Source organism: Pipistrellus kuhlii, unplaced genomic scaffold, assembly GCF_014108245.1.
Source record: "Pipistrellus kuhlii isolate mPipKuh1 unplaced genomic scaffold, mPipKuh1.p scaffold_m20_p_2, whole genome shotgun sequence".
Classification (NCBI taxonomy): domain Eukaryota; kingdom Metazoa; phylum Chordata; class Mammalia; order Chiroptera; family Vespertilionidae; genus Pipistrellus; species Pipistrellus kuhlii.
In genome coordinates this window covers 132,297,469-132,323,385 of record NW_023425515.1, presented here as the reverse complement: position 1 = coordinate 132,323,385, position 25,917 = coordinate 132,297,469, and the positions used below count along the sequence as shown (strand labels likewise).

The following is a 25,917-nucleotide window of genomic DNA, read 5'->3' as shown; positions in this document are numbered from 1 at the left end:
TGATGGTAGACTTTAATTCATTTACATCTAGAGTAATTCCTTATAAAGAGGAATTACTTCTATCATTTTGCTATTTTTTTCTATATGCCTTATAGTTTTTATCCCTCTTAAATATCTAGTTGACTTTTTTGTACTAAAAGATTTTAATGCTCCAATCATTTCCTTTCATGTATATCTTATAGCTATTATATTTTTTGTTACCATGGTAATTATATATAACATCCTAAAATGATCACACCTTAATTTAAATTTAAACAGTTTAACTTCAATAACATACAAATACTTTCTCATTTAAGCCATTTCCATGGCTTTTGGTTGTTGATCTCTTAAATATAGTTGAAAACAAAAATTGGCATGACAGACTGTTGTGACAATAACACTATCAGTTATAATTGGCCATGCATTTACCTTTATTGAGATATTTATTCTGCTGGTGCTGCTGTCATGAAACAAATGGGCAGAGAAAGGACCTAAGAGAATCTCAGCTATTCCAAATACAGGGTTTTTGCTTGGTCACCTTCATGTGTAAAGGACCCAAAGGGAGTGGGGGAGTCTGTTGTCTCAGCCATAGACTGACAAAAGGAGAGCATCCTTACTAAAGCAAGACTCGGGTAATTGTAAATGCTCGCCCCTTTCCCTTAAAAAGTCCATCTATGCCCTGATGACTTCTTAGCCCACAATTTGGTCCTGGTAGAAAGTCCACCATTAGTTATTTTTCAGGGAAACTGTAAGGAAAGAGACACAAAATGAGTAACCAAAAGGGATTGCTAATATCAACAGCTTCTTCTGGGGGGTCCCCAATCACCATTCCAACAAGAAAAGTGATAATCACCACCTTGTGCTTCTCTGGAAATAAGGTTTTCATATGTAGGCCATACTTTAGCAGGCACTGAGTTCAGTTGTTCTATTCTGTCACATTCCTGGCACAGTAAGTGTAGGCTAAAAAAAAATCATAAAAATTTTGCCATTAAAAAAATCATCTATTTTTGGTTCTGCCCTTACAATTGCTGCAAGGGCCAAAGTGCTCCCAACTTTGTGAAGATCTCAGGATGAATATCTATAATGCTGTAGAGAGTCTCTATCCAAAGCAGGAGTCATCATCAGGGAGAAGCAGTCATGACCTCACCATTATTGAGAGTGAGCCGGAAGCCTTGGCATGTGCACTGAAATCAAACCGTGATCTCCTGGTTCATGAGTCTATGCTCAAATACTAAGCCACACCGGCCAGGTGTGAGTGCTTCCTTTTCAGAAACCAAGATAAAAATTACAAGGATGTGTTCATTTTGTGTGTTTTATTTACTGCATGTGTTTGAGCTTAGAACTTTTCTTTTTATAGGTTATGCTTTAAAAGGTGAAATATTACAGTAAAAATTCTTAAACTAATCAAAAGTTTACTATATAATTATTTTTATTTTTTAATTGATTTTTTACAGAGAGGAAGAGAGAGGGATAGAGAGTTAGAAACATTAATGAAAGAGAAACATTGAACAGCTGCCTCTTGCACAACCCCTACTGGGGATTTGCCCGCAACCAAGGTACATGCCCTTGATGGGAATCGAACGCGGAATCTTTCAGTCCACAGGCCAATGCTCTATCCACTGAGCCAAACCGGTTTCGGCAAAAGTTTACTATATAATTGAAAATCTGATTTAAAATTCAGATTCTGTCCCAAGCTTCCAGTAAAATAGTCTCAGATGTAAAATTTGAGGCATTATGCAACTCTCATCTGAGGGAAATTGGGGAAAAACTTATCAAGTCTGCCCGTCTCTTCTCTTGCCTTTCCCAATACTGATTAATATTTTGCAAAGGATAAGGTCTAAAGCTCATCCTCAACTTGTGTGAATTCAAGGTTCTGGTGTCAATTTCAGGACAAAAATTGTTACTTAACTTTCTATTAATAAAAGTGAAAATGGAAGCAAGAGATACTTTGAAAGCAACTAATTCTAAGAAATCAGCTGCTTATTCTTCTGACCAATAAAGTCAGTGTTTATGTCAGAGAAGCAAAAAGAGTTCCAGAAAATCCCATGTTAAGGAAAACTGGACTCAAGAGTCCTCAAGACCAACCCTCCAGTTCAATGATTTCTAAAATGACACTCAGAACTCTTTTAAAGTTTTATTCATAGATTTATTCATAGAGGAACAAAAGTTCATTACAGTGAAAGACTAGAAATTAAAGCCAACCAAAGCAAAAGGGGCAGAGCTTGAAGTCCAGAAAAGGCCAGGCACAAACTTCCAATTGTCTTCTCCTAGAACAGCATCTAGTTCGCTCAGAAACCACGTGTGACAGCACATATGGGATATTGTCATCCGGGACAGCCTACCCAAGCCTTCCTAGCCAGTACTATAATTGGAGGCTGTCAAGTAGGTGTGGAGGGCTCAGTGGCTGACTTTAGTTACTTAGACTCCATTCCCTTTGTAACTGGATAACCAAGGGGTCCGGTCTGCCTGTCACTACTGCACCCAATAAAGGAGAGACAGGATTGAATCATATATGAGCATTTATTTCAATAATGCTGGCAGAATGGGAGAGCAGCCACAAAAATCTGCTCTCCACTCCACCATCATAAAACTGCTTATCTTGGGTGGAAGGAACATATTACGTGGGAAAGTAGGAATTACAAATATGGGAAAGTAGGCATGGGATAATCATTACAGGTCATGTGGGCTGGAGGTAAAATACAGAGAGGGTGCACCTCCGGGTACCCTGAGCGGGATGAGATTATAGGTAATAGGGGCTGTGGGTTGTAAAGAGCAGTTGCCTCCAGGACTAGGTGCTATGATGTTGTAAATTTTTCCATAATGACAGGCAGTTCTCAGAAGGAGGATGACCACATTTCGATGTTATCTCCCATGTCTTGGGGCATACAACTTTCAGCAAGGTTGGACTATGCTTTCTGTATCAAAAAAGAGCAATCATAGCTAGTGGAGCATGATTAAAATTTCTTAAGTTAATTTCTAATATTCTATTTATGCCCCTAACATGAACATATGAGACATAGTAAAGAAGTTGGAACAGTCCAAGAATATGTGGCTGAACCTCCACTCTCTTCCTTAGGAATCTACTCTCAAAGCTCCTGTTTGCTACTTCACGTTGAACTTCATTCTGCTTAAGTTACTAATTGGAATAAAAACCCATTTATCTGACACAAACATATGTCTCCAATTGCGTGGCATCCCAAAGGGCAAAGCAGACCAAGGAATGATTTCCCATTATTTCCTGTGACACTTGGGGAATTTCAAGGATTGGCTGAGACCATGCTTTGCCACTATCTCACTTCTCACAGCATGACTTTTGCAGAAATGACCGCTCCTGGTTGTACTTCAATCAGAGATAAAACTGCATATATCACCTCCTATAACCTCATTGCCAAATGCAAGATTATCCAAAAAGCTTATGTGAGTGTAATAGATTATGGTGAAAATGGGAAAGGACAACTTTTGCCCTATGATTTCTTTGCCCATCGTGGTTTCAAAGGGAACCATGAGCTCTTCAACCCACCGAAGCCCAGCCCCTTTTTAGCTTACAGGTTCCTCCTTCCTCTCCCTACCCTAGTCCATCATAAACTCACTACCTTGCTTTTAGGAGCAATTAAACTTTCCTAACAAAGCACTGGGCACCATTTTTTATTGCTGAGCTTTCTACTGACACTTACATCTTTGTATTCTCCCCTTCTTCTCCAACAGACATGAATGGATTTTGAAAACACACACATTTTGCTCTCTATCAAGAATTGGGGGTCAACCCTGGCCAGTATGGCTCAGTTGGTTGGAGCAACATCTCAGGCATGGAAGAGTTGTGGATTTGGTTCCCAGTAAGGGCACATACCCAGTTATAGGTTCTATCCCAGGTTTGGGCACATTTGGGGGGTAGTTCTTTTTCACATCAATGTTTCTATATCCCCTTCCCTTCCTCTCTCTTTCTCTCAAACTAATTTTTAAGAAATAACTAGAGGTCAAATGTTAAAATAATAAACCTTTCCTTTATATTTTTATAATATGGTATCCCAATATCTATTCTTCTATAAGAAAGAAGGAGGCTGTGTGTGAATAGCTCTGAGAGTGCAAAGAGTGCTCAGACACTTTTGTTTTATAAACTCTACAGTAAATTGTTCCACAAAAAAGCAGGCGCATGCAGTCTAAATTAAATTCCCCGGAGCTCTCTGGAGTTTTAGTCAAGTTCCCAAACAAGCAGCAGTTCCACATTTCATGAATTTTTGGCCCATGAAATACAAGTGGACCCCAGTGGAAGAATGTGGAGTCCAAAGAGAGTGTGCAAAGCACGTTAGGGAGAGAGCTTTAATTGTCTGAATACTTTTATACACTCTGATATGGATTTAGATTGCAAAACCAGGCTCAAGGATTGTTCCTACAGAAAGGCAGCTGATTTTTTGGAAATGAGCTTGTGATAAAAGTAGCTCTTCCCCACTTTCAATTTCAGTATGAATTATGTTTCCAGGAAATGCCATTTCCAGTGGCCTCACATAACCTTCAGACTAGAATTGGAACATCAGTTCTCCTTGGGCTGCTGGCCCGCCTTACAGGTTTTTTAGACTTGATAACCTCCATAATTATTTCAGCCAGTTCCCTTCAATAAGTTTCTTTCTATGTATATTGTATATACACATCCTATTGGTTCTGGGTTTGTTTGTTTGTTGTTTTGTTTTCTTTGTTTGTTTGTTTGTAGAACCCTAACTGCTACACAAGGTCAAATTTTGGAATTAACAATAATAACATTTTCACTTAGAAAAATTGACATTACAGGAAAATCCAAGATGGCTGCACAGGTAAACACCTAGCCGCAGCCGCACACAACAATTTCAATAAAATACAACTAAAATATAAAATAGACATTACCCAGAACTACAGGGAAGTAGACTGACTGGAAATTCTACAACGAGAAGCAAGGAGAAAACCAGAAGGAAGAGTGGAGGAGCTGTAAAAGCCTAAGGTACGGAGACACGCAGAGCATGCGGAGAGGACACAGCCAGAGAGGAGGGAGGCTGAGTGCCTGGCTGGGGTTCCCTAGCGGGAAGGAAATAAAAGTTCTGACTGCTCTGAACCCCAGTTCTAGGCCAGACCCTGGGGACCCAGGCTCATCCATAGGGAGCTGGGTTGTAAGGCGGAACCCCGGGGGAGTGGCAAAAGGAGGTCCCGGAGGCGCACACATTGCGTGCAGAGAAGGGATGGTTGGCCGTGCCCTGGGATTGCCCTGGCGGGAAGGGGACAGGGGCCCCAGACTGCTCTGAAGGCCACCTCCAACTCCACTTCCAACTGAACTGAACCCCAATACCGGGCTCATTGGGGGAGAGCCTAGACTGTTTGGTAGCAGGTGAAAATCGAGGGCACCTTTCTCTCAGAGGCGCTTGCAACGAGTACTGAAGGACCCTGTGACTCAGGGGCCACATAGGGCAGGGCTGACAGAAGCCAAAGCTGTAGACTCCACCCTGAAACCCCGCCCCATCAGGGAAGCTATGATAATGCCAAGACGAAATAGATCATAAATGAAAGAAATGGAAAACATAAAGCGACTGGATATAGAGTTCAAATCTATGCTTATAAGGTTTTTCAAGAATTTCCTATAAAAGGTCAATAAGACCTATGAGGATATGAAAAGAGATCAACTAGAATTAATAAGGAATCAACAAGAAATGATAAGGGATCAACAAGAAATAAAGAATACATTGTCTGAAATAAAAAATACTATACAGAGTCCTAAAAACAGAATGGAAGATCGCAAGAATCAAGTCAAAGATTTGGAACATAAAGAGCCAGAAGACACTCCTCCGCAGAAGCAAGAAGACAAGAGAATCCAGAAAATTGAAGATAATGTAAGAAACCTCTGGGACAACTTCAAGTGAACCAACATCAGAATTATGGGGGTCCCAGATGAGAGAGAGCAAGATATCGAAAACATACTGAAAGAAATAGTGACAGAAAATTTCCCCCACCTGGTGAAAGAATTAGACTTACAAGTCCTGGAATCACACAGAACTCCAAACAAAAGGAATCCAAAGAGGACCACACCAAGACAAATCATAATTAAAATTCCAAGAGCACAAGACAAAGAGAGAATATTAAAAGCAGCAAGAGCAAAGCAGGTAGTTACCTATAAAGGAGCACCTATACGATTGTCAGCTGATTTCTCAACAGAAACCATGCAGGCCCGACGGGAATGGCAAGAAATATTCAAGGTGATGAATAGTAAGAACCTACAGCCAAAGATAATCTATCCAGCAAAGCTATCACTCAGAATCAAAGGTCAGATAAAGAGCTTCACTAATAAAAAAAAGCTAAAGGAGTTCATCACCACCAAACCAGAATTATATGAATTTCTGAAGGGGGTTCTTTTGGAAGAGAAAGAAAATAAAGATAAAAATCATGAACAACAAATAAGTAACTGTCAAGTGAATCTAAAAAAACCAAGGAAATTAAAAAAAAAATCTGATGAACAATATTAACTGTTGAATATAATGGAATCAGAGGCATGAAAGGGGAGTGAACTGATGATTCTTGAGGAAAAGGGGAGAGGGGGTTGTGGGAAGAGACTGAACACAAACTGTGCACCTATGGATGAGGACGATGGGGGTGGGGAAAGGGCAGAGGGTGGGGTGGGAACCTGGTGGAGGAGAGCAAGGGGGGGGCGGGGAATAAGGAACCTTCGTAATAATATGAACAATAAAAATTTATTTAAAAAAAAAGAAAAATTGCCATTACAAATTGAATTCTTTGCCCATCAGTTTCATTTTTGTATTGTGAGCCCTTCTTCCACAATTCCTACACAAATTCTCTTGAACTTCAATGAAGTATATTTCCAGTGTTCTCACGACTTTTCACCTCTCCCATGTCCCCTAACCTTCTTAGATTCCTTTGTTTTGAAATGCAAGCTCTCCTGCAAACACATGTTTTCAACTCTCTTCTGATTAGTCAGTTTGCCTAAAGTCAGCCCTTCCTAGGATGTTCATTATTCTGACTAATGTCTTAAAAACTGGGGAAATGAGATGGATTACTAAAGTCCAGACTTCTCCATTGAAATGGATGAAGCAACTGTTAAAACTATAGCTAAACTTCCCTTTCTACCCAGACCCCTTTCCTTCCACATACTATTATAAGTGCTTATCCTTGGAGTTTTCCCTAATAAACAATTTACATGCAAATTTCCATCCCAGTATTTGCTTTCTAGGGATTTTGGTTAGTAGTAAATTGTACCCAGAGGACTCTGAAAATTAAATTTCTGCAAAGGGATTCTAAATCTAGATAATTGACAGGAACCCCATTAGTGTGGGATGGTAAGTAGGCATACATAGATCATGGCACAACGTAGGTATGCAAATACTAATCTTTATACTGGTGCTGTTTGCTATTAGTGCCTCAGTTTGATCATCTTACAAGGCTTTGCATCCATCCTTCTATTGCTGTGCATGTTCATTGCTAAAAAGCTCACAGCTGTTCTTTTCTTTGGAGAATTTTCCTTAACAGCATGGTAGCTGCTCTGGTAAAGATGGATAGCCCCCAGATAATGCCTGATGGGGTACAAATGTCTAGCAGTTTGCTTCAAGGAGGGACAAATTCTCATGCTATTTGTGCTACAGAAATCCCAGTGGATCAGCTTGAAGCCATTTTTTGCCTGCAACCATAGCCTCTTTTCATTCCTATTTTCTTGCCCTCTCCCGCTTCCCTTAGATCCCTTCTGTTGAAAGCACACCCTCATAAATCACATGAACACAAACCCATCACCAAGGCTCTACATTAGGGGTGTCGAACTCAATCAGAGAAGGGGCCAAAATCTAAAATCCAGCCTAAATCGAGGACCGAATGGTTTACTGAACAGTCATAAACTGTCATTGTGATGGAAACACAGCGGAGTGCAGTGATGACAGCGCGGTGCGGGCCACATTGCAAGGCCTGGCGGGACGGATTTGGCCCGCGGGCCTTGTGTTTGACACATGTGCGTCTACATCTAGAGAAATCTGACATAAGACAACTAACCATGCTTTGTGGTTTTGTACAGGTAAAATTCATGTGACGTTTCTTAGTGTGCTTTACAAAAAAGCATATTCTACTATTGTTGGGTATAGGGTTCTACATTCATACATTAGGCCAAATTTGTTCATCTTTTAAAAATATTTTCTATTTACTTTAATGTCTCTGTCAATTTTTTAAAATAAACCTTTATTGTTCATATTATTACAAAAGTTCCTCATTTTTTTCCCCTCCACGAGGTTCCTACCCCATCCTCTGTCCTTTCCCCACCCCCTATTATCCTCATCCATAGGTGCACAGTTCATGTTCAGTCTCTTCCCACAACCCCCATTCCTCTTTTCCCTGAGAATCATCAGTCCACTCCCCTTCCATACCTCTGATTCTATTATATTAAACAGTTAATATTGTTCATCAGGTTTTTTAATTCCCTTGGTTTTTAGATTCACTTGTTGATAGTTACATATTTGTTGTTCATAATTTTTATCTTTATTTTCTTTCTCTTCCGAAAGAACCCCCTTCAGCAATTCATATAATTCTGGTTTGGCATTAATGAACTCCTTTATGTTCTTTTGTTTTGTTTTTGTTTTTGTTTTTAGTGAAGTTCTTTATCTGGCCTTCGATTCTGAGTGATAGCTTTGCTGAGTAGAGTATTTTTGGCTGTAGGTTCTTGCTATTCATCACTTTGAATATTTCTTGCCATTCCCGTCTGGCCTGCATGGTTTCTGTAGAGAAATCAGCTGACAATCGTATGGGTGCTCCTGTTTCTCTCTCTCTCTCTTGCTGCTTTTAATATTCTCTTTGTCTTTTGCTGTTGGAATTTTAATTTTGATGTGTCTTGATGTGGTCCTCTTTGGATTCCTTTTGTTTGGGGTTCTGTGCGCTTCCTGGACTTGTAGGTCTAATTCTTTCACCAGGTGGGGGAAGTTTTCTGTCACTATTTCTTTCTAAAAATATTTTCTAACTTTACTTGACATTTTTCATGTTATATTTTTTATTTACTGTGATGTGTGAAAATCATTTTTATGTGTCCCAATATAGAAATTAAAATTTTTCTGTTCTTTAATTGATTATGATATAAAAGGCAATATTTAGACTTAAATCATGAAACTCAAAATTACTCAACTTATTATCCTCAAAACAACTCAAGGGGCTTCTATTATAATACTTGATCTATATCCAGACTTTTCCTGAATTATTTTATCTCCTCTCTTTAATAAAGAATACATTATTTTAATGTTTTTATTAGATTAATATTTATTGTAATCATATCCACTGCTGTTTTGAATCTGCATTTACTACTGTACTGCCGACTTTATAGTTAAGCTATTTTTATTTTTGCCTGAACTAAAACAAAATTAGAACTTTCTTGACTTATTCAAGAAAAACTCTCCTCCAAATATAAATTTTGCACCCATTTTTAAAGTTATTTTTTCCTGCCATACATCTAGGTTAAAATGATATTTCACTACCTTACATCCTCTCTCTTGCACTATTGTTTGACTAACCTTATAATAAAAATCATGAGAACTCCTCCCAACCCTTCCCACCATGTGAAGACACAACAAGAAAGCAGCCCTCAGCAAATCAGGAAGAGAATTCTGATCAAGAAACTCCCAATGCTAGCATGCTGATCTGGAACTAGCAGCCTCCAGAAATAAATACTTGATTTATAAGACACACAGTATATGGTAACTTTGTGCAGCAGCTTGAGCTAAGACAAGCCATGATATTGACTACTATCATTGTATGTGCTTGGCTTTGGGTATTTCAGTGCCACCACTGGTCTCCATGTGTCAAGGCTTATCATTCTCAACACCAGCAGGCCATCCAGTTCTGCAATGGCACATGTTTCTTTGGCTCTTGCTTATAGCATAGAGGCCACCATTGCACTTTTGAGAATGATAAGATCTCTCTCACCAGTGCATGTTCTAATGTTTGGTAATTTGCTTCTAATAGCTGAAAAGTATAATTCAGAATAGGAAATAGAAACTCCTCTATCTGAAATTTTTTTATATTCTTTCTTTTTTTTTTTTTTTTTTTTTTTTTTTAGTTGTATCCCAAGAGAGATAGGAAAGTGTATATCTTAGTTTTGAAACAAATATAATGAATTGAGAACCATGTCTAAAAGGAAACAAGATGAGGATGCAAATTTTATACTTTCTATTCTTTAATTTAATCTGAAACTCCTAATTGTACAGGCTGGTATCATTTCTAAAAGCAGTGAGAACTTTCATGATTCAATAGCCATTTTTTACATTTTCTTGTCATTATGATCCTTACTAGAGGCCCGGTGCATGGATTTGTGCACCAGTGGGGGTCCCTTGGCCTGGCTTGAAGGAATCGGGTTGAAACAGGCTTTCCAACATCCCTCCAGGGATCTCGGATTGCAAGAAGGCACAGTCCATGTCGAGGGACCCAACTGGTGCATGATTGGTGCTGGGGAGGGACCACAGGAGGGACCACAGGAGGGCTCCAATCCCAATTGCCAGACCCCAGAAGCAAGCTAACCTACCAGTAGAAGCATCTGCCCCCTGGTGGTCAGTGTATGACCTGTCAAATGAATGGTATTTAGCATATTAGCCTTTTTATTAGTATTACACTTTACATTTTCTTTGTTATTTATTTATTTATAAAATTTCTTTACAGGATTCAAAAGAAAGAGTATATAATTAAAAGCATGTGACTTGTTTACCCTGACCCCACCCACTTCTTCCAAGTAAGAACTGATATTACTTCTTTAAGGGTTCCTCTAGATTAGGGGTGTCGAACTCAATCAGAGAAGGGGCCAAAATCTAAAATCCAGCCTAAGTCGCGGGCTGAATGGTTTACTGAACAGTCATAAACTGTCATTGTGATGGAAATGCAGTGGAGTGCAGTGATGACAGCGAGGTGCGGGCCACATTGCAAGGCCTGGCGCTACGGATTTGGCCCGCGGGCCTTGTGTTTGACACATGTGCTCTAGATATTCAATGTGCCCACATACATATGCTTGCACACAGTACTTACATTTTTTCCTGTAAACACATTATACACTTCTCATGTACCTCATTTTACAATGTATTTTCAAGATTGTTGAATATTTATAAAAATAGAGCTAAATTCTCTATTTACTGGCTGCATAATATTCCACCATTTGCAAAGGTTAAATTTTCATTACCAATTCATATAGTTGAATTTATTAGTAGTTTCCAATCTTTTGCCATTTAAAGGGATAACTTGATTAATTGTAAGTATATTTATTTAAACATATATATTTAAGTAAGCATGCTATATCAAAGCATATGAACATTTATCCTATCTTATGAGGGCAAGACATTGCTATTCATTAGTAGGCACTTTTCATGTTTAAGGCTTAGATGAATGAAAACAAAAGGAATACACACCAAAAACAAGCCATAACATATATGCATATTGTATACTGTATTTCAAAGAATTATTTATCTTTAAATAATGAGTCAAAGCTTCTCAAAACATTACCAAAAAATTTACCAGATCTACAAAATATTGAATCAATCTCACTGGCAAGTGCTTCCATGATTATTGTAATATAGGGAATATTGTCACTATTACTACTATCAATTATATTTCTCAAATGATTGATCTCTACATTCATATCTTCATATTTCTTTTTAAATCCTTCTCTAAGCAAATCTTCTTGAACCTAAAAAAAAAAAAAAAGTTGAGGAGAGAAGTAAAATGTTTTAAATTCCTATGTTTTTCAAAAGATTACATTTTATATTTAAGAATTTTTCCCTTCTACTCTTAAAATTGTTCTCTCTTACACAAAGATAATTTTTCAACAAGAAATAATCCTGTCTTGGACCTAAACACAGAAAGAAAGCATGTTTATAGTCTTACAAATATTCACATACCTATTGGGTTTTGCTAGAATACTAAGCCTGGCCTGAGGACAAATATACTATGTGCCGGTCATAATACCAGTTGAGAAGTAAACTTAATCTGCTAGTACTAATTTTCAGTCCCACTTGGAATAATATGGCCAACCAAAATGCAGAAAAACATGGGAAATTATACATGTTCTGGAACCCTATTATAAACATGTACAGATAGCCAATTAGGAATTCTTCCTTTGCCATATGATAACTTGGGTAGAATCTCCATACCTGGGAACAACTCAGCAGGTTTGATTTTTTAATCTGGAAATTTATGATAGTTTATTGTCAGTATAGCTCTACCTTAGAGTGTTTGGGTGGTAGTAGGGTTCCTGATAATAAGCAATAATCTTGATAAAGCAAACCAGTTGGTGGTAATAATAAATATATATATTTCTAATATCTATTTATCCAAGCCAAATAATATCACCTTTAAATAGCCTAAAACATCACCTCAAACCCTACTTATATTCCACAAGTGTTCAGAGATGAGATGCTTGTCCTGACCACTCTAGAGTCTATGCAGAGATTTCAAAGATTTTTTTACAAAGAAAGGGGACAAGGAAGATTCAAGGCTTTAGCAAATCACAAGTAGTAAATGGCAATGGTATGCTTCAATGGTCTTGATGTAACATTCTCCATCCCACGTGATGTACTAGGACAATGACCATGAAACACTACTGAGGCCATGGCAGGACTTACCTTCAATTTATGCCCCAACATCATATTCTTCTCTTTTATTATATTCTCTATATTCTTCTCTATCTTCTTCATCAGTTGCAATATATTTTCAGGACGACTCCTCCTATCTGCCTCCATTTGCTGCTCCTGCTCCTGCAGTTTCTGTTTCATCAGCTCCTGTTCTTTCTCAGCTGCCTCTTTCTTGGTCTGCTCCAATGCCCCAGGGAAGTTTGAGAGAGGGGAAAAAAAAATGGTGAGGACTGATCTCTACCCTCCTGAGCTCTGAGAACAAGCCAAACTGGAAGGGGAAGTGGAAGAATCTGAAATGCTCCCTTTCCCACACCAACAGGAGCACATTTCGAAGTGTGGGGGGAAAGGCCCTGACTGGCTGAGGTGCCCTGGTGTTTTCAGAGTTAGAGAGTATGTCCCACAGAAGGACAGAAAGCTCCTTGTTTCAGGAGGTTTTGTTCTCACAGCTGTCAAAGGACACTGCAGGTACCTGCCACCCATTGTGAGCCCAGTCCTGCCACTTACCTGCCATGGCTTTCATCTCATCTGTGAGCACTTTGTCTCCCTGCAGGATGGAATTCTCTGTTGCTGCCTGCCACTGCAGGAACCTACAAAGAACTTCATTTGCCTGAAGAGAGAAGAAGGAACAAACTTTGATTTTCACTGGGAAAAACAGTGCTGCAAAACGAACTATGTCCATGTAATTTTTTCTTCCAGGTTAAAATTGCATCATGATTCCACACAGTTTTCAAGCTCCTTAGAGCAACAGGGGCTCTTTATACTCCCTGCAGTCTCTTTCCCAGTGTTACTTTCTATTCTTTGCTCTGAGTTCCAGACAGTAAGAACCACGTTCAGTTCTACAAACCCACTGTCTCTGCTTTTGTATATTTGCTTACCAGGGAGCAATGTTGTCTCCAATTAGTACTCCTGTTCTCCGCTGCCACTTGCTGACTTTAACTCTAGGCAAGTCGTTTTAAACCATCTCTGCCTCTCAGTTCACTTGTGTAAAATATTTAAAAAATTATAGATGCTCCCTAATGCTATATAAAGGATAAAATTAAAATTCTAAGGAAAGAGCTCAATACTGTGTCTTAACAGTAAAAGTTCAATAAATATTAATTGCATTGTTATTTAATGTTATTGTACCAACACTGTATAGCCAATTATCTCAGGTTCATAGGTATGATAAGCCTGTGAGCAACTGACTACGCGTTTGACTTCCTTTTCTCTTTTCATCAGCCTTAAGTACAAAGGCTCTGACTTCAACTTCTAAATTGTCTGCCTTTGACACACTGAATATAATATTGTTGGATGAAAATGATTATTTCTCTTGTGTCTCTTGTGGATTTCAGAAATCTATTTTCATTTTTGAGAATGGGCATTTTGATTCTCTATAAAAAGGAAGATGAAATTGTAGGCCTTCAATGCCAAAAGAGTCATGATATCTCCATTCTCCCATGATACCCACACTGATGCTGTGCTCTCTGACTTGCAAGAGACTCTCTTGACTTTAATCTGTAGGATCCCTATGCTCCCCTTATTCCTCACCTTTACTCCTTTCTTGGGCACTTGCCCAAGTAAGTAGTCCTGTTCAATCTTTTCCTTTCTTTCCATGTAGAGCTTGTGACCACCAGGAACAGAGAACATGCCTGCTGAAATACCTTCCATTAGGGGCTTGGAAAGCTGCTTAAGTGTATCCTGACAGTATTTAACAGATGCATCTTCATTCTGCAACAAGAACTCATCCTGCTTATGCTTTATGATTTCCTGCAAAGGAAGTATAGAGGGCTGTCACCAGGAGAAAGGAACAGAGGAGAAAAAATTGCAAAGAATCTGGTGGAAGGAAGTCTAGCTGTAGTCCTCATGAGAAAGGCATTCTGTTGGAGAAGGACATGGAATAAAACAGGAATTACAAGGCTTCCTTTACCAACAAGGTAGGTGATTCCATGTAAGCCAGGGAAAAGCTTCCAACTTTCCTGTGTCTCAGGTTCCTCATAAAAAATGTTGGTGTTGAATTCCCTCATCTCTATGGCTCATGCAGCTGTAACTTTTGGTAATTCCATCTTCAATGATGCAATGATATAACAAGGAGCCATAGGAATTGAAAATAGCCTAGTATGGAGGATCTGTTAAGAGACATTTGGTTCCTGAGAGTAGGAGAGTCCCTCAAGAAAGTGACTAGCTGAGGAATGACTTTTGGGTGTTAAGGGGAGGCTTGAATTCAACATAAGCATTCAGTTCAGAAAGATATCTATACTGATTATGCATCAGGGACCAGAGAAAATTTTACATAAAGTGAGGTTTGGTGGGGAGAGGAAGAAGAAAATGCAGTCTTTTGAAAATCTATTCTTCATAAGAATCCAGACTACTGGATCCATGAGTGCAGGAGGACTGGGGTCAGAAACACTCTTATAGGCTTAATTTACAATGGAAAGGTCACAAAGGGTAAATAAATACTAAGACAAAGTACCACAAGATTCTTCTGGAACACCTGGTTTTCATCCTTGAAGGAGTTCTCCATGAAGATTGCAATGGCTTCTCTCTCACAGGCTGCATGCAGGTCCAGCAGCTCCTGCAGGGTGTCTGTGGGGCAACTCACTCTCTGGGCCATCTGCTTGCTATAGTGGTCGGCTGCCTTCTGAACGGCCCTAGAGTTCTCAATTTGAGCGAGAGTTGTCATTGTGTCCTCCAAACAAGGCACTGCTCCACTATTGATGGCAGTGACATAAGTCTCAACCAGAGTTCTTAGACCTAATAAGCCAGAAAATTGAAGGAAAAATATCAATTTATCACTCAACCGGATCCATTTATGTGAAACTACATTTCTAAATCTCTCTGTCCCTTTCTTTCTCACACAAACACACATACACACACACACACACACACACACACACACACACACACACACACACACATATACATATACACCCAACCACACCACATCCTTCTACTATTATTGGAGTACACATTTAGATATTAACAAGAGACCAGGGACCTAATGGAATCAGAATCTTATAAAGCATGATTAAATAGGAAAAAATAGCCTTACAGTCACTCTGGATAGTCCACCCAACTAACCAAAATGGGAGAAAAATGGCACAGATGTAAAATTTCTATACTAAGTACCTGTGAGGTAGAAGCCAAATAACCAAGCAGAACTAAGAAGCAAGTGCAAAAAGAGCCAAAAGGCAGACCATAAATGGGGGAGGGCACAAACCTGGGAAAAGATTGCCTAGGGGAAGGGCACAAGCCCTGAAGAAGACATGTAATAAAATGGGTAGTTTTAAAGAAAGGCTGCTCTTTCCCAAACCCAAATATATATGGGAAAGCTTAACAAATACTTCAGGGCAGTAGCTGCCCTCTAGCCTGCCAGCTCTCTGTCTTCCTGAGAGCGTACTTTGCTTTTCACTTTAATAAGCCTTGCTATTATCGTGTAAAACTTCTTTACATTAGGGTCCCTGAAATTCCTTTCACACAACACCACAGAAGAACATATTCCTACAGTAACACTTTTGTCCCATTGACTCTTAATTTTTGTTTCTTTAGACCCTAAGGTTAAAATAATTCAATACATTCCTTTATCTAACATACTAAAGGGTATCTGGAAAACAATTTCCCATTGAAAATCTTAGAAGCAAATTGTAGACAGATGAGGCAGGATAAATGTGATCCTATTTTTTTCTGAATTCTGTAGATTCCCATAAATTTTCAGAGCTTTATGGGCTAATGTACATTATTAAATTGCTGTAAATGCCAAAAATACCTTCTGTATTCTTCTTGTTACTCTCATCTTATCTAAAAAAAGAGGGAATATTCAAATTGACCATCATGCTGTAACTGTCAAGATGGCTGCTCCCACAGGGGAGGTAGGGATTTAGTAACACAAGATGGCTGCGCCCACAGTAGAGGCTGAGTTTCTGTAACAATCCTTAAAGAGCAGTCAGCAGGGACCTGAGGCTACTTGGGTTTGGGCTGGAGCAAGGGACCTGAGGCTGCACCCTCTACCTGGTGGGGCTTGACAGTGGACCTCAGACCATGCCCCCCGCCACTACATCAGCCTGGTGGACCTCAAGCTGTGCCCCCCAACCTGGTGCCAAGCTGGAGGACCTAAGGCTGTGCCCCCCGCCCTGCAGGGATTAATGGAGATCTCAAGGCATGCCCTTGTCCCAGCCCAGGCCAGTGGACCTCAGGTCATGCACCCTGCCCCAGGCTGGGGGACCTGAGGCTGAGCCCCCCACCTGGCAGGCTTGATGAGGGGCCCTAAGGCTGTGCCCTCCCTGCCCCCTGCCTGGCAGGGTTTGACAGGTCTGGATCTTGCCTCATGGGGGTGTGACCACCCAGGTCTGAGGCACACATGGTTAGGCAGGGACTTGACTCTGGGTCCCGCAGCACACACCAGACTCTGACAAGAGAAAGATTTTCATATACATTTTACTAATATTCTTTCATCTCTGAAACATCTATTATAAAGGGCAAATAGCAATATTAAAATGTTTCCTCTAATTAATTCCCTTTTAATGTGCACAAATTTTGTGCACCAGGCCACTAGTACATTATAAAGAACTTCAACTGAGGAAACAGCATATTCTGTTTTTTTTATTCCCAGTTAGTGATTCATTAAGATTAGAAGATTTTCATATGTATGGATACTGCAGATTTTGCTGATAAAGGTTGTAATTTTGGAGACAAATTTATAAACACCCAAAAGTATGATAAGTATACAATTGTCATCATGGAGTATGAACATCTATGACTCATAATTCCATAGAGAATAAAAAAGAAATCCTAGAGAACACATCCTATAATATATTAAAAAAATATTAGGCCCCACAAAATGTGAAATGGAGACTCACGTTTCCCATTGATCATGATTCCCTCTCTGAGTGTCTTGGTCCTCGCTTGGGTGAAGATGTAAGAACAGAAGTTCTTTGTTTCTTCCTTGAAGTTAGGATCCAGTTGGTTGGCTGCAACCTTCTCAATATTGTCTAGGAGTTTTTTGTCATTTGTTGGCTGGTCAAAGACAAAACACTTCCGTCTTGGAAAGAAATTCCGGATGCATTCTCTGGGGAGATTAGATATTTGAGCTTTGTGATTCATGCCTGAAAGATTAAAACAAACAAAAACAAGTATTACAGTAGGAGCAAATATAGGACAAGGGATCTAAAGATTTCCATGACAGGGATTTTTGAATCTTTGTGATATTCTCTCTGTATAACTTGTTTATAACTCCTTTAGCATGGACATCCAAATGCTTCTTCAACATCAAATTTACCGTTACACAACTCTGGGGGAAATCTTTTGAAGACATCGATATGATTAAAAAACAACAATGACCTGTTCTTGCTATCAGACCTAAAAATGGTAGATTATTGTGTATATTGTCTATAACGCTTACAGAATGAATAACAGAAACATGGGTCAAGCATAAGTTTTTGGTCTATTTGATTTCATGGAGAAAAAACGCTGTGGATAAAAATGAATAGCCCAAACAATACTTAATGGCAGTGTTAGAAATAACATCAGATTTAGCAGTGTTAGAAATAACATGATATTTATTTAAGGAAAACTGTTTAGATGCTAAAAATGAAGTGTACAGCATTAACTTAAAAAAAAATAAAAACCTCTGAAGAGTGAAGAGTAAATGTAGCTAAAACATAATTTTAAGATATCACCAATAGTCTCTAAATTCTTTAAGGTAAAGAACTATATTTCATCTTATAACTTTGCTGTGTAGCCTATTTCTCATTGTTTTGAGAAACCATAAATAGAAACATAAAATCAAGAATGTATAAATCAGAAGTGATATTTCTTTCAAGGCTTCATCAGATACCTACATGCCCAAGTAAATAGAACGCATTCATATATTTTTATTATTTTGAAATTATAGCATGGATAAATATGTGGAAATGGAAGAAAAAAACACCTATGATACAGAAAGAATGATTTACAATAAAATTAAAATTTCAATAATGCCCCAAAGCATCTATGGATTCAACACAATCCCTTTCAAAATACCAATGGTGTTTTTCATATCACTAAAATAAATAATCCAAAAATGTATGTGAAGCCATAAAAGACCCTTAATAGTCCCAGAAATACTGAGAAAGAAGGACAGAAAGTTAGAGGTATCAAGCCACCTGATATCAAACTATAATGCAATGCTATGGTTATCAAAACAGCACAGTGCTGGAATAAAAACAGACATATAGATCAATGGAACATGGCAGAGTCTGTTGGGAGCCTGCAGAGTTGAGGCAAGCAACTCAGTCTTAAGGAAATACAATAGAATTAAGTTCCTTCTAGCAGAAGTTATGAGGTGCCCTGAGGGTTTGGCCAGAAGATAAGATTAACCTGGGGCTTAGCATCTCCTGTCTTCCTGCCTCTTCCCCTTCCAGATCCTCCCCCCCTAGATAGCCCAGCCTTGGAATGTTGCACCTTGGAATGTCACACCGCCTCTGGCAATTAGTCAATCCTGTGTTGCCATACCAAAGACCCCCCTGCATAGGCAACTCCTGCCCCCCTTTGTTTAGTCAATCCTGTGTTGCCATACCAAAGACCCTCCTGCATAGGCAACTCCTGCCCCCCTTTGTTTCTGCTGTATAAATACAGCCATTTCAGAGAATAAAACTGAGGCTTGATCAGAACCTTGTCTTGCCTCCATTTTTTCCTCGTTCCTTGTTTGTTTCATTCTCTTAGGTGGTTCCTGCGAGCCCCCGTTGTTGTCCCGCGGGTCCGGACTAGAGTCCAGAAATAAACCCACACAATTAATAGATGACAGCCAAAACCGGTTTGGCTAAGTGGATAGAGCATCAGCCTGTGGACTCGAGGGTCCCAGTTTCGACTCCAGTCACGGGCATGTACCTTGGTTGTAGGCACATCCCCAGTAGGGGAGGCAGCAGATCGATGTTTCTCTATCATCAATGTTTCTAACTCTCTATCCCTTTCCTTTCCAATCTGTAAAAAAATCAATAAAAAATATATTTTTAAAATAGATGACAAGGGAGGCAAAACAACATACAATGGGGTAAAGACAGTCTATTCAATACATGGTGTGGGGAAAATGAGACAAATACACACACAAAATGAAACTAAATGACCTTCTTAAACTATATACAACAATAAGCTCAAAATGGATTAAAGGCTTAAATGTAAGTCTCAAAATTATAAAACTACTATAAGAAAAGAAAGGAAGTAAAATCTCAGATTTTTTCTTAGCAATGTATTTCTTTTCATACCTTTCCTCTGGTAAGGGAAACAAAATAAATAAACAAATGGGACTACAGCAAGCTAAATAGTTTTTGCCCAGCAAAGGAAGCCATAAACAAACAAACAACCACCTGAATGGGAGAATATATTCTCCAATGACACATTTGAGAAGGTGTTAATAACCAAAATTTATAAAGTACTTATACTTTTCACCATAGGAACAAACAATCTGATTTAAAAGTGAGCTAAGGACCTGAATAAAAACTTCTCCAAAGAGTACATACCATGGCTAATATAGGTATGAAAAGATGTTCAACATTGCTAATCAGCAGAGAAATGCAAGTTAAAACCAGAAGGAGATATCACCTCATGCCGGTATGAATGGCTCTCCTCAATAAATCAACATGGTATATGTGTTGGCACTGTTGGTGAGTATACATATTTGTACAGTTACTTTGGAAAAGAGAATGGAGATTTCTCAAAAGAATTTAAAACAGAACTATATTATGGCCCAGTGACTTTACTCCTGGTTATGTATCTGAAGAAATCCAAAACACTAATTATATTCATTTCAGCATTATTTACAATAGCCAGGATATGGAAGTAACCTAAGTGCCCAAGAATAGACAAGTAGATAAAGAATAGGTAGTGATAAAGTACACACAATGGAATACTGATACTACTCAATCATAAAAAAAAGAATAAAATTATATGCTCAGTGAAACAAGTTAGAGAAAGACAAATGTCACACGATTTCACTTATATGTGGATTCTAAAGAGCAAAATAAACAAACAAAATTGAAATAGATTAATAGATACAGAAAAAAAAAAACTGATGCCTGCATGAAGAGAGGAGCACAGGATGAGGAGATTGGGGATTGGGAGTTGGGGGCGACCAGGCTGGCAGGGGAGTGGTTATGAGGTGACTAGGCTGACAGGCAGAAGCAGTTAGGCACAATCGGGCAGGCAGGCAGAGAAGTGGTTAGGAGTCAGCAGTCCCAGTTTCTGATAGGGATGTCCAACTTGTCGATTTAGGCCCAATGCATAAATTGGTCCCAGATTGAAGAGGGTGCACGCTGGGCTGAGAGACAACTCCCCCACAAACACCACCATAGTGCATGAATTCTGTGCACCAAGCCTCCAGTACTTACTAAAATTGTAATAACTATTCATGGTGCCAGGTGGGTACTTGAAATATAGTGGGGATCTAATTGTAAACTATGTGTTATCTAACCATTATGCTATGTATATTTGAAAATAACACAAAATGATATTGAGTTTAAACTACAATTGAAAAAAAATCATTTTTAACATAAAAAATCTATGATATATAAATTAAAATTATATTCTGATAATTATCAAATAAAACACAAAAGGATAGATTGAAAAGGCAAAATATACTTATTCAGGTTTATTAGAATATAAAATCATTTTCTAGATTATATATGTATAAAGACATTATATGCCCATTTTAGATGAATTCTATCTAATTACATGAAAGATATTTTTAATTAGATAGGCTTTTCATTGTAATTTTATGCCTACCAAGTATCTGATCAGCTGTTTTCCTCAAAACAGAAAAGCAGAAGGTAAAATAATAAACATAAGTGCCTGCTTTTTAGAAGATTTTATCACCACCATTTTAAAAGTTATTGTACAATTGGATTCTAAATTACAATGTGTAAAGAACAAATTGGTTATGAATAGTTTTATTCTACTTTAGGCTCTACTTTTCTTATGTGAACTTAAACTCCAGTCCAGAGAGTTTTTCAACTCATTCCCAGCCACCTTTTCTGCAGACTTCTAGTCTCAAGTTCAAATGCAAGTCCAGACATAATGTTTAGTACCTCCCACCCTGTATTGGATCATCCACTGCCCAGCCATGCTTTGTTACCTTGAATCAGCTTCAAGGAATTCTCCAGGTATTCATCTTCTGTGATAGGAAGACCATTTAACTCCAGCTCCAGGGAGAAATCTCACACGGCCCAGATAAAGTCTGGGAAAAAACTCACAAACTCTGCTGAATCTTCTATTCCATCTGGTGTAAGGGTGGACTTTGCCCTGATGAGTTCTGTCAGCTCTGTCACATAACTAGGATCTTGCTAAGGAAAATAAACTTTCTAACCAGAATTCCCACATCTCTCTCATTAAAAGAAAGAAATAAACACTCTCTTTCACTCTGGTTCCCTTTGGTCTACCAAAGGCAACTAAGTGAGAGGAAAGGAGAAATTGACCAGATCTCCATTCCCAAGCCTCCATGACACATGGGGGTTGGGTTCCTGGAAGGATACTGCAGCTGCTCCAGGGCCTGATGGTTGATGGTACTCAGGCCGTTGTAGACAAACATGCTGCTCAGAAGCACGGCCAGGGCAAAGATCCACAAGTCATCCTTAGGGTCACTCTGGAAGTACATTAGGGCAAGACATTTAGGGGTTTACCCTATAGAAATTCATTCAGACACTGAGTCTAACAGTCCTTCACTTTATTTCAGGTAATGTACTCACCATGCAAACAAGTAAGTTTGAAGATGGAAATAAATATACATATGAGCTTTAGCAATTACAAAGACATTTCATGTGACTTTGCTTCTTTCATATATAAAAGAATTTTGTCATCACGGGGTTTTCTTTTTAATGGATTGATGAAATAAATGACATATAAAGTACCTTAGTGCAGCACCTGGTGTGCTATTATGTTAAATGAATGGTGTTAGTACATATTTATTCTACATATATTTGGTGGTCATGGACTATATAAAATATTCCATAGTTAATATAAATAGGGATGTATTTAAGAAATATTTATGGGAAGCTACTGAATATTTACACTGTTGTTAAAATTAAAAAGCAGTTTAAAATGACAAATATTAATGTCATAACGACTATTTCAAAGCATAACTAACATCTATAGCAATGAATATAACAAGGATAATATCTATATAATGCTTATATTAATATAACATATATAAGCATTGAAAACTTTAGCTATAGTAGTAAATGAAGGATGGGAGGGAAGACATCAACAAAAGAACTTGTATGCAGACAACTCTTGAGAATCCAAGATGATGGCATAGGTAAACACCTAACTGCAGCTTCACAGAACAATTTCAATAAAATACAAATAAAATACCCAGAACTACAGGAAAGTCAAGTGACTGGAAATTCTACAATGAGAAGGAAAGAGAAAACCAGAAGGAAAATCAAAGGAGCTGTAAAAGCCTAAGAGACACGTTGCATGTGCTGATAGGAGGGAGCCGGAGAGGAGGGGGAGACTAAGTGCCTGGCTGGCGTTCCCTAGCAGGAAGGAGATAAGAGCTCTGGACTGTGCTGAACCCCAGATCTGACAGCACTGATCCCCAGTTCTGGGCCAGACCCTGGGGACCCAGGCTCATACAGAGGGAGCCTGGACTGTGAGGCAGAATCTCAGGGGATCAGAGAAAGGCAGTCCCAGAGTCGCGCACATCACCCATAGAGGACGGACTGTTGACTCTGCTGCTAGATTGCCCTAGCGGGAAGGAGACAAAAGCTCCGGACTGTGCTGAGCCCCAGTTCCGACTGCACTGAACCCCAGTTCTAGGCCAGACCCTGGGGACCCAGGCTCATACAGAGGGAGCCTGGGTTGTAAGGCGAAAACCCAGAGGAGCTGCGAAAGGAAGTCCCAGAGGTGTTCACATTGCGCGCAGAGAACAGTTGACTGTGTCGCTGGATTGCCATAACAGGAAGGAGACAAAAGCTCCAGACTGCTCTGAACCCCACTTCCAACCCCACTTCCAACTGAACTGAACCCCAGTTCCGGGCTCATTGGGGGAGAGCCTACACTGTTTGGTAGCAGGGGAAACTGGAGGGCACCTTTCTCTCAGATGTGCTTGCAGCGAGTACCGAAGGACACTGAGGAACACTGAGACTCAGGAACCTCATAGGGCGGGGCTGACAGAAGCCAAGGCTGTAGGCTCCACCCTGAAACTCCGTCCCATCCAAGCTGAACACAGATTTTTAAGGCTAACACTCGGGAAGCTGCGAAAATGCTGAGACAAGGAAACAGGTCACAGAAAGAAGAAATGGAGGAAAAAAAGAGAATGGATTTAGAGTTCAAAACCACGTTTATAAGGTTTTTCAAGAATTTCCTAGAAAAGGCCGAAAAAATAAACAAGACCTGTGAGGATATGAGAAGGGATCATCTAGAAATAATAAGGGGTCAACAAGAAATAATAAGGGATCAACAAGAAATAAAGAATACATTGTCTGAAATAAAAAAAATATTATACAGAGTCCTAAAAACAGAATGGAAGATCACAAGAATCAAGTCAAAGATTTGGAACATAAAGAGCCAGAAGACACTCCTCCACAGAAGCAAGAAGGCAAGAGAATCCAGAAAATTGAAGATAATGTAAGAAACCTCTGGGACAACTTCAAGTGAACCAACATCAGAATTATGGGGGTCCCAGAAGATGAGAGAGAGAAAGATACAAAAAAAAAAAAAAATTCCCCCCACCTGGTGAAAGAAATAGACTTACAAGTCCAGTAAGCTCACAGAACCCAAAACAAAAGGAATCCAAAGAGGACCACACCAAGACACATCATAATTAAAATTCCAAGACCAAAAGACAAAGAGAGAATATTAAAAGCAGCAAGAGAAAAGCAGATAGTTACCTATAAAGGAGCACCCATACAATTCTCAGCTGATTTCTCAACGGAAACCATGCAGGCCAGATGGGAATGGCAAGATATATTCAAGGTGATGAATAGCAAGAACCTACAGCCAAAAATACTCTACCCAGCAAAGCTATCACTCAGAATCAAAGGCCAAATAAAGAGCTTCACCAATAATAATAATAAAAAAAAAAGATAAAGGATTTCACCACCACCAAACCAGAATTACATGAATTGCTGAAGGTGGTTATTTAGGAAGAGGAAGAAGATAAAGATAAAAATTATGAACAACAAATACATAACTATCAACAAGTGAATCTAAAAACCAAGGGAATTTAAAAAACTGATGAACAATATTAACTGTTGAATATAATAGAATCCGAGGTATGGAAGGAGAGTGGACTGTTGATTCTTGGGAAAAAGAGGAGTGGGGGTTGTGGGAAGAGACTGGACATAAACTGTGAACCTATGGATGAGGACAATGGGGGGTGGGGAAAGGGCAGAGGGTGGGGTGGGAATCTGATGGAGGAGAGCAATGGAGGGGGGAAAAATGAGGAACATTTGTAATAATATGAACAATAAAGATTTATTAAAAAAATTGTATGCATATACACACGAAATATGAACATGGACAATAACATGCAAAAGACATGGAGAGGAGATAGATGGGAGAAGACATGGCCAATAGGAGGGGAAAGAGAAAAAAATATGTAACACTTTCAATAATAAATATACATTTTAAGAAGTTTTAAATTAAAATTTACAATTCTAGCATGGAAGACCAGAGCTCTGAAAATGGAAAAATTTTACATAACATAGTCTTCCTCAGCACCTTGATTGAAAATTAAAGGCTTAGCACAGTGTGAATTTGATTAAATTAAGGTAAACTGCAGGTGGGAAGATCCAGGAAGCAAAAGTAGACATGGCAGAATACAAAAGTCTTTTCAATAAAAGTAGAGTTATTTGATCTGACTGGAACAGAGTGTAGGTCAAGAGGTTAAAGCTGGATAGTGAGCCTGGTGCAACCAGATGAAAGACCTTTTTTTTAAAAAAAAATGTATTTTTACAGAGAGGAAAGGAGAGAGATAAAAAGCTAGAAACGTTGATGAGAGAGAAACATTGACCAGCTGCCTCTTGCACACCCCTTACCGGGGATGTGCCCGCAACCAAAGTAAATGCCCTGACCGGAATTGAACCTGGGACCTTTCAGTCCTCAGACCTACGCTCTATCCACTGAGCCAAACCGGTTTCGGCCAGATGAAAGACCTTAAAGGAGAGGTAAATTTGTGTGTATAAAATACAACAGGTCTAATAATGGCACAATACAGAATTTTTGTTTTATTATAAACACTGTCTAAAGTTGTTCCCCAGAGCAAAAGTGGAAAATACCCAGAAAATTTCAGAGTGAAATGATGATTCACTGATTTACACTCCAAAGCCCAATTTAAATAAAAGGATTATAATAAGAAGTGGCACTTATGACAAACAATAGGTTATTT

General features: G+C 38.9%; 2 protein-coding genes across 2 annotated transcripts in view; both read right to left on the bottom strand.

The window, feature by feature from the left end:
- The window catches only part of LOC118724004 (guanylate-binding protein 7), a 290,363-nt gene that overhangs the window by 150,747 nt on the left and 113,699 nt on the right, over window positions 1-25,917 (bottom strand). The gene's annotated exons all lie outside the window — the stretch shown is intronic.
- Window positions 11,382-22,360, bottom strand: LOC118724011 (guanylate-binding protein 6-like). Its single transcript, XM_045584374.1, is given in 9 exon segments — window positions 11,382-11,641; window positions 12,576-12,761; window positions 12,826-12,829; window positions 13,085-13,191; window positions 14,112-14,330; window positions 15,034-15,314; window positions 17,417-17,662; window positions 21,664-21,860; window positions 22,061-22,360. Coding segments are annotated over 9 exon segments (1,590 nt in total). The 5' UTR covers window positions 22,183-22,360; the 3' UTR covers window positions 11,382-11,413.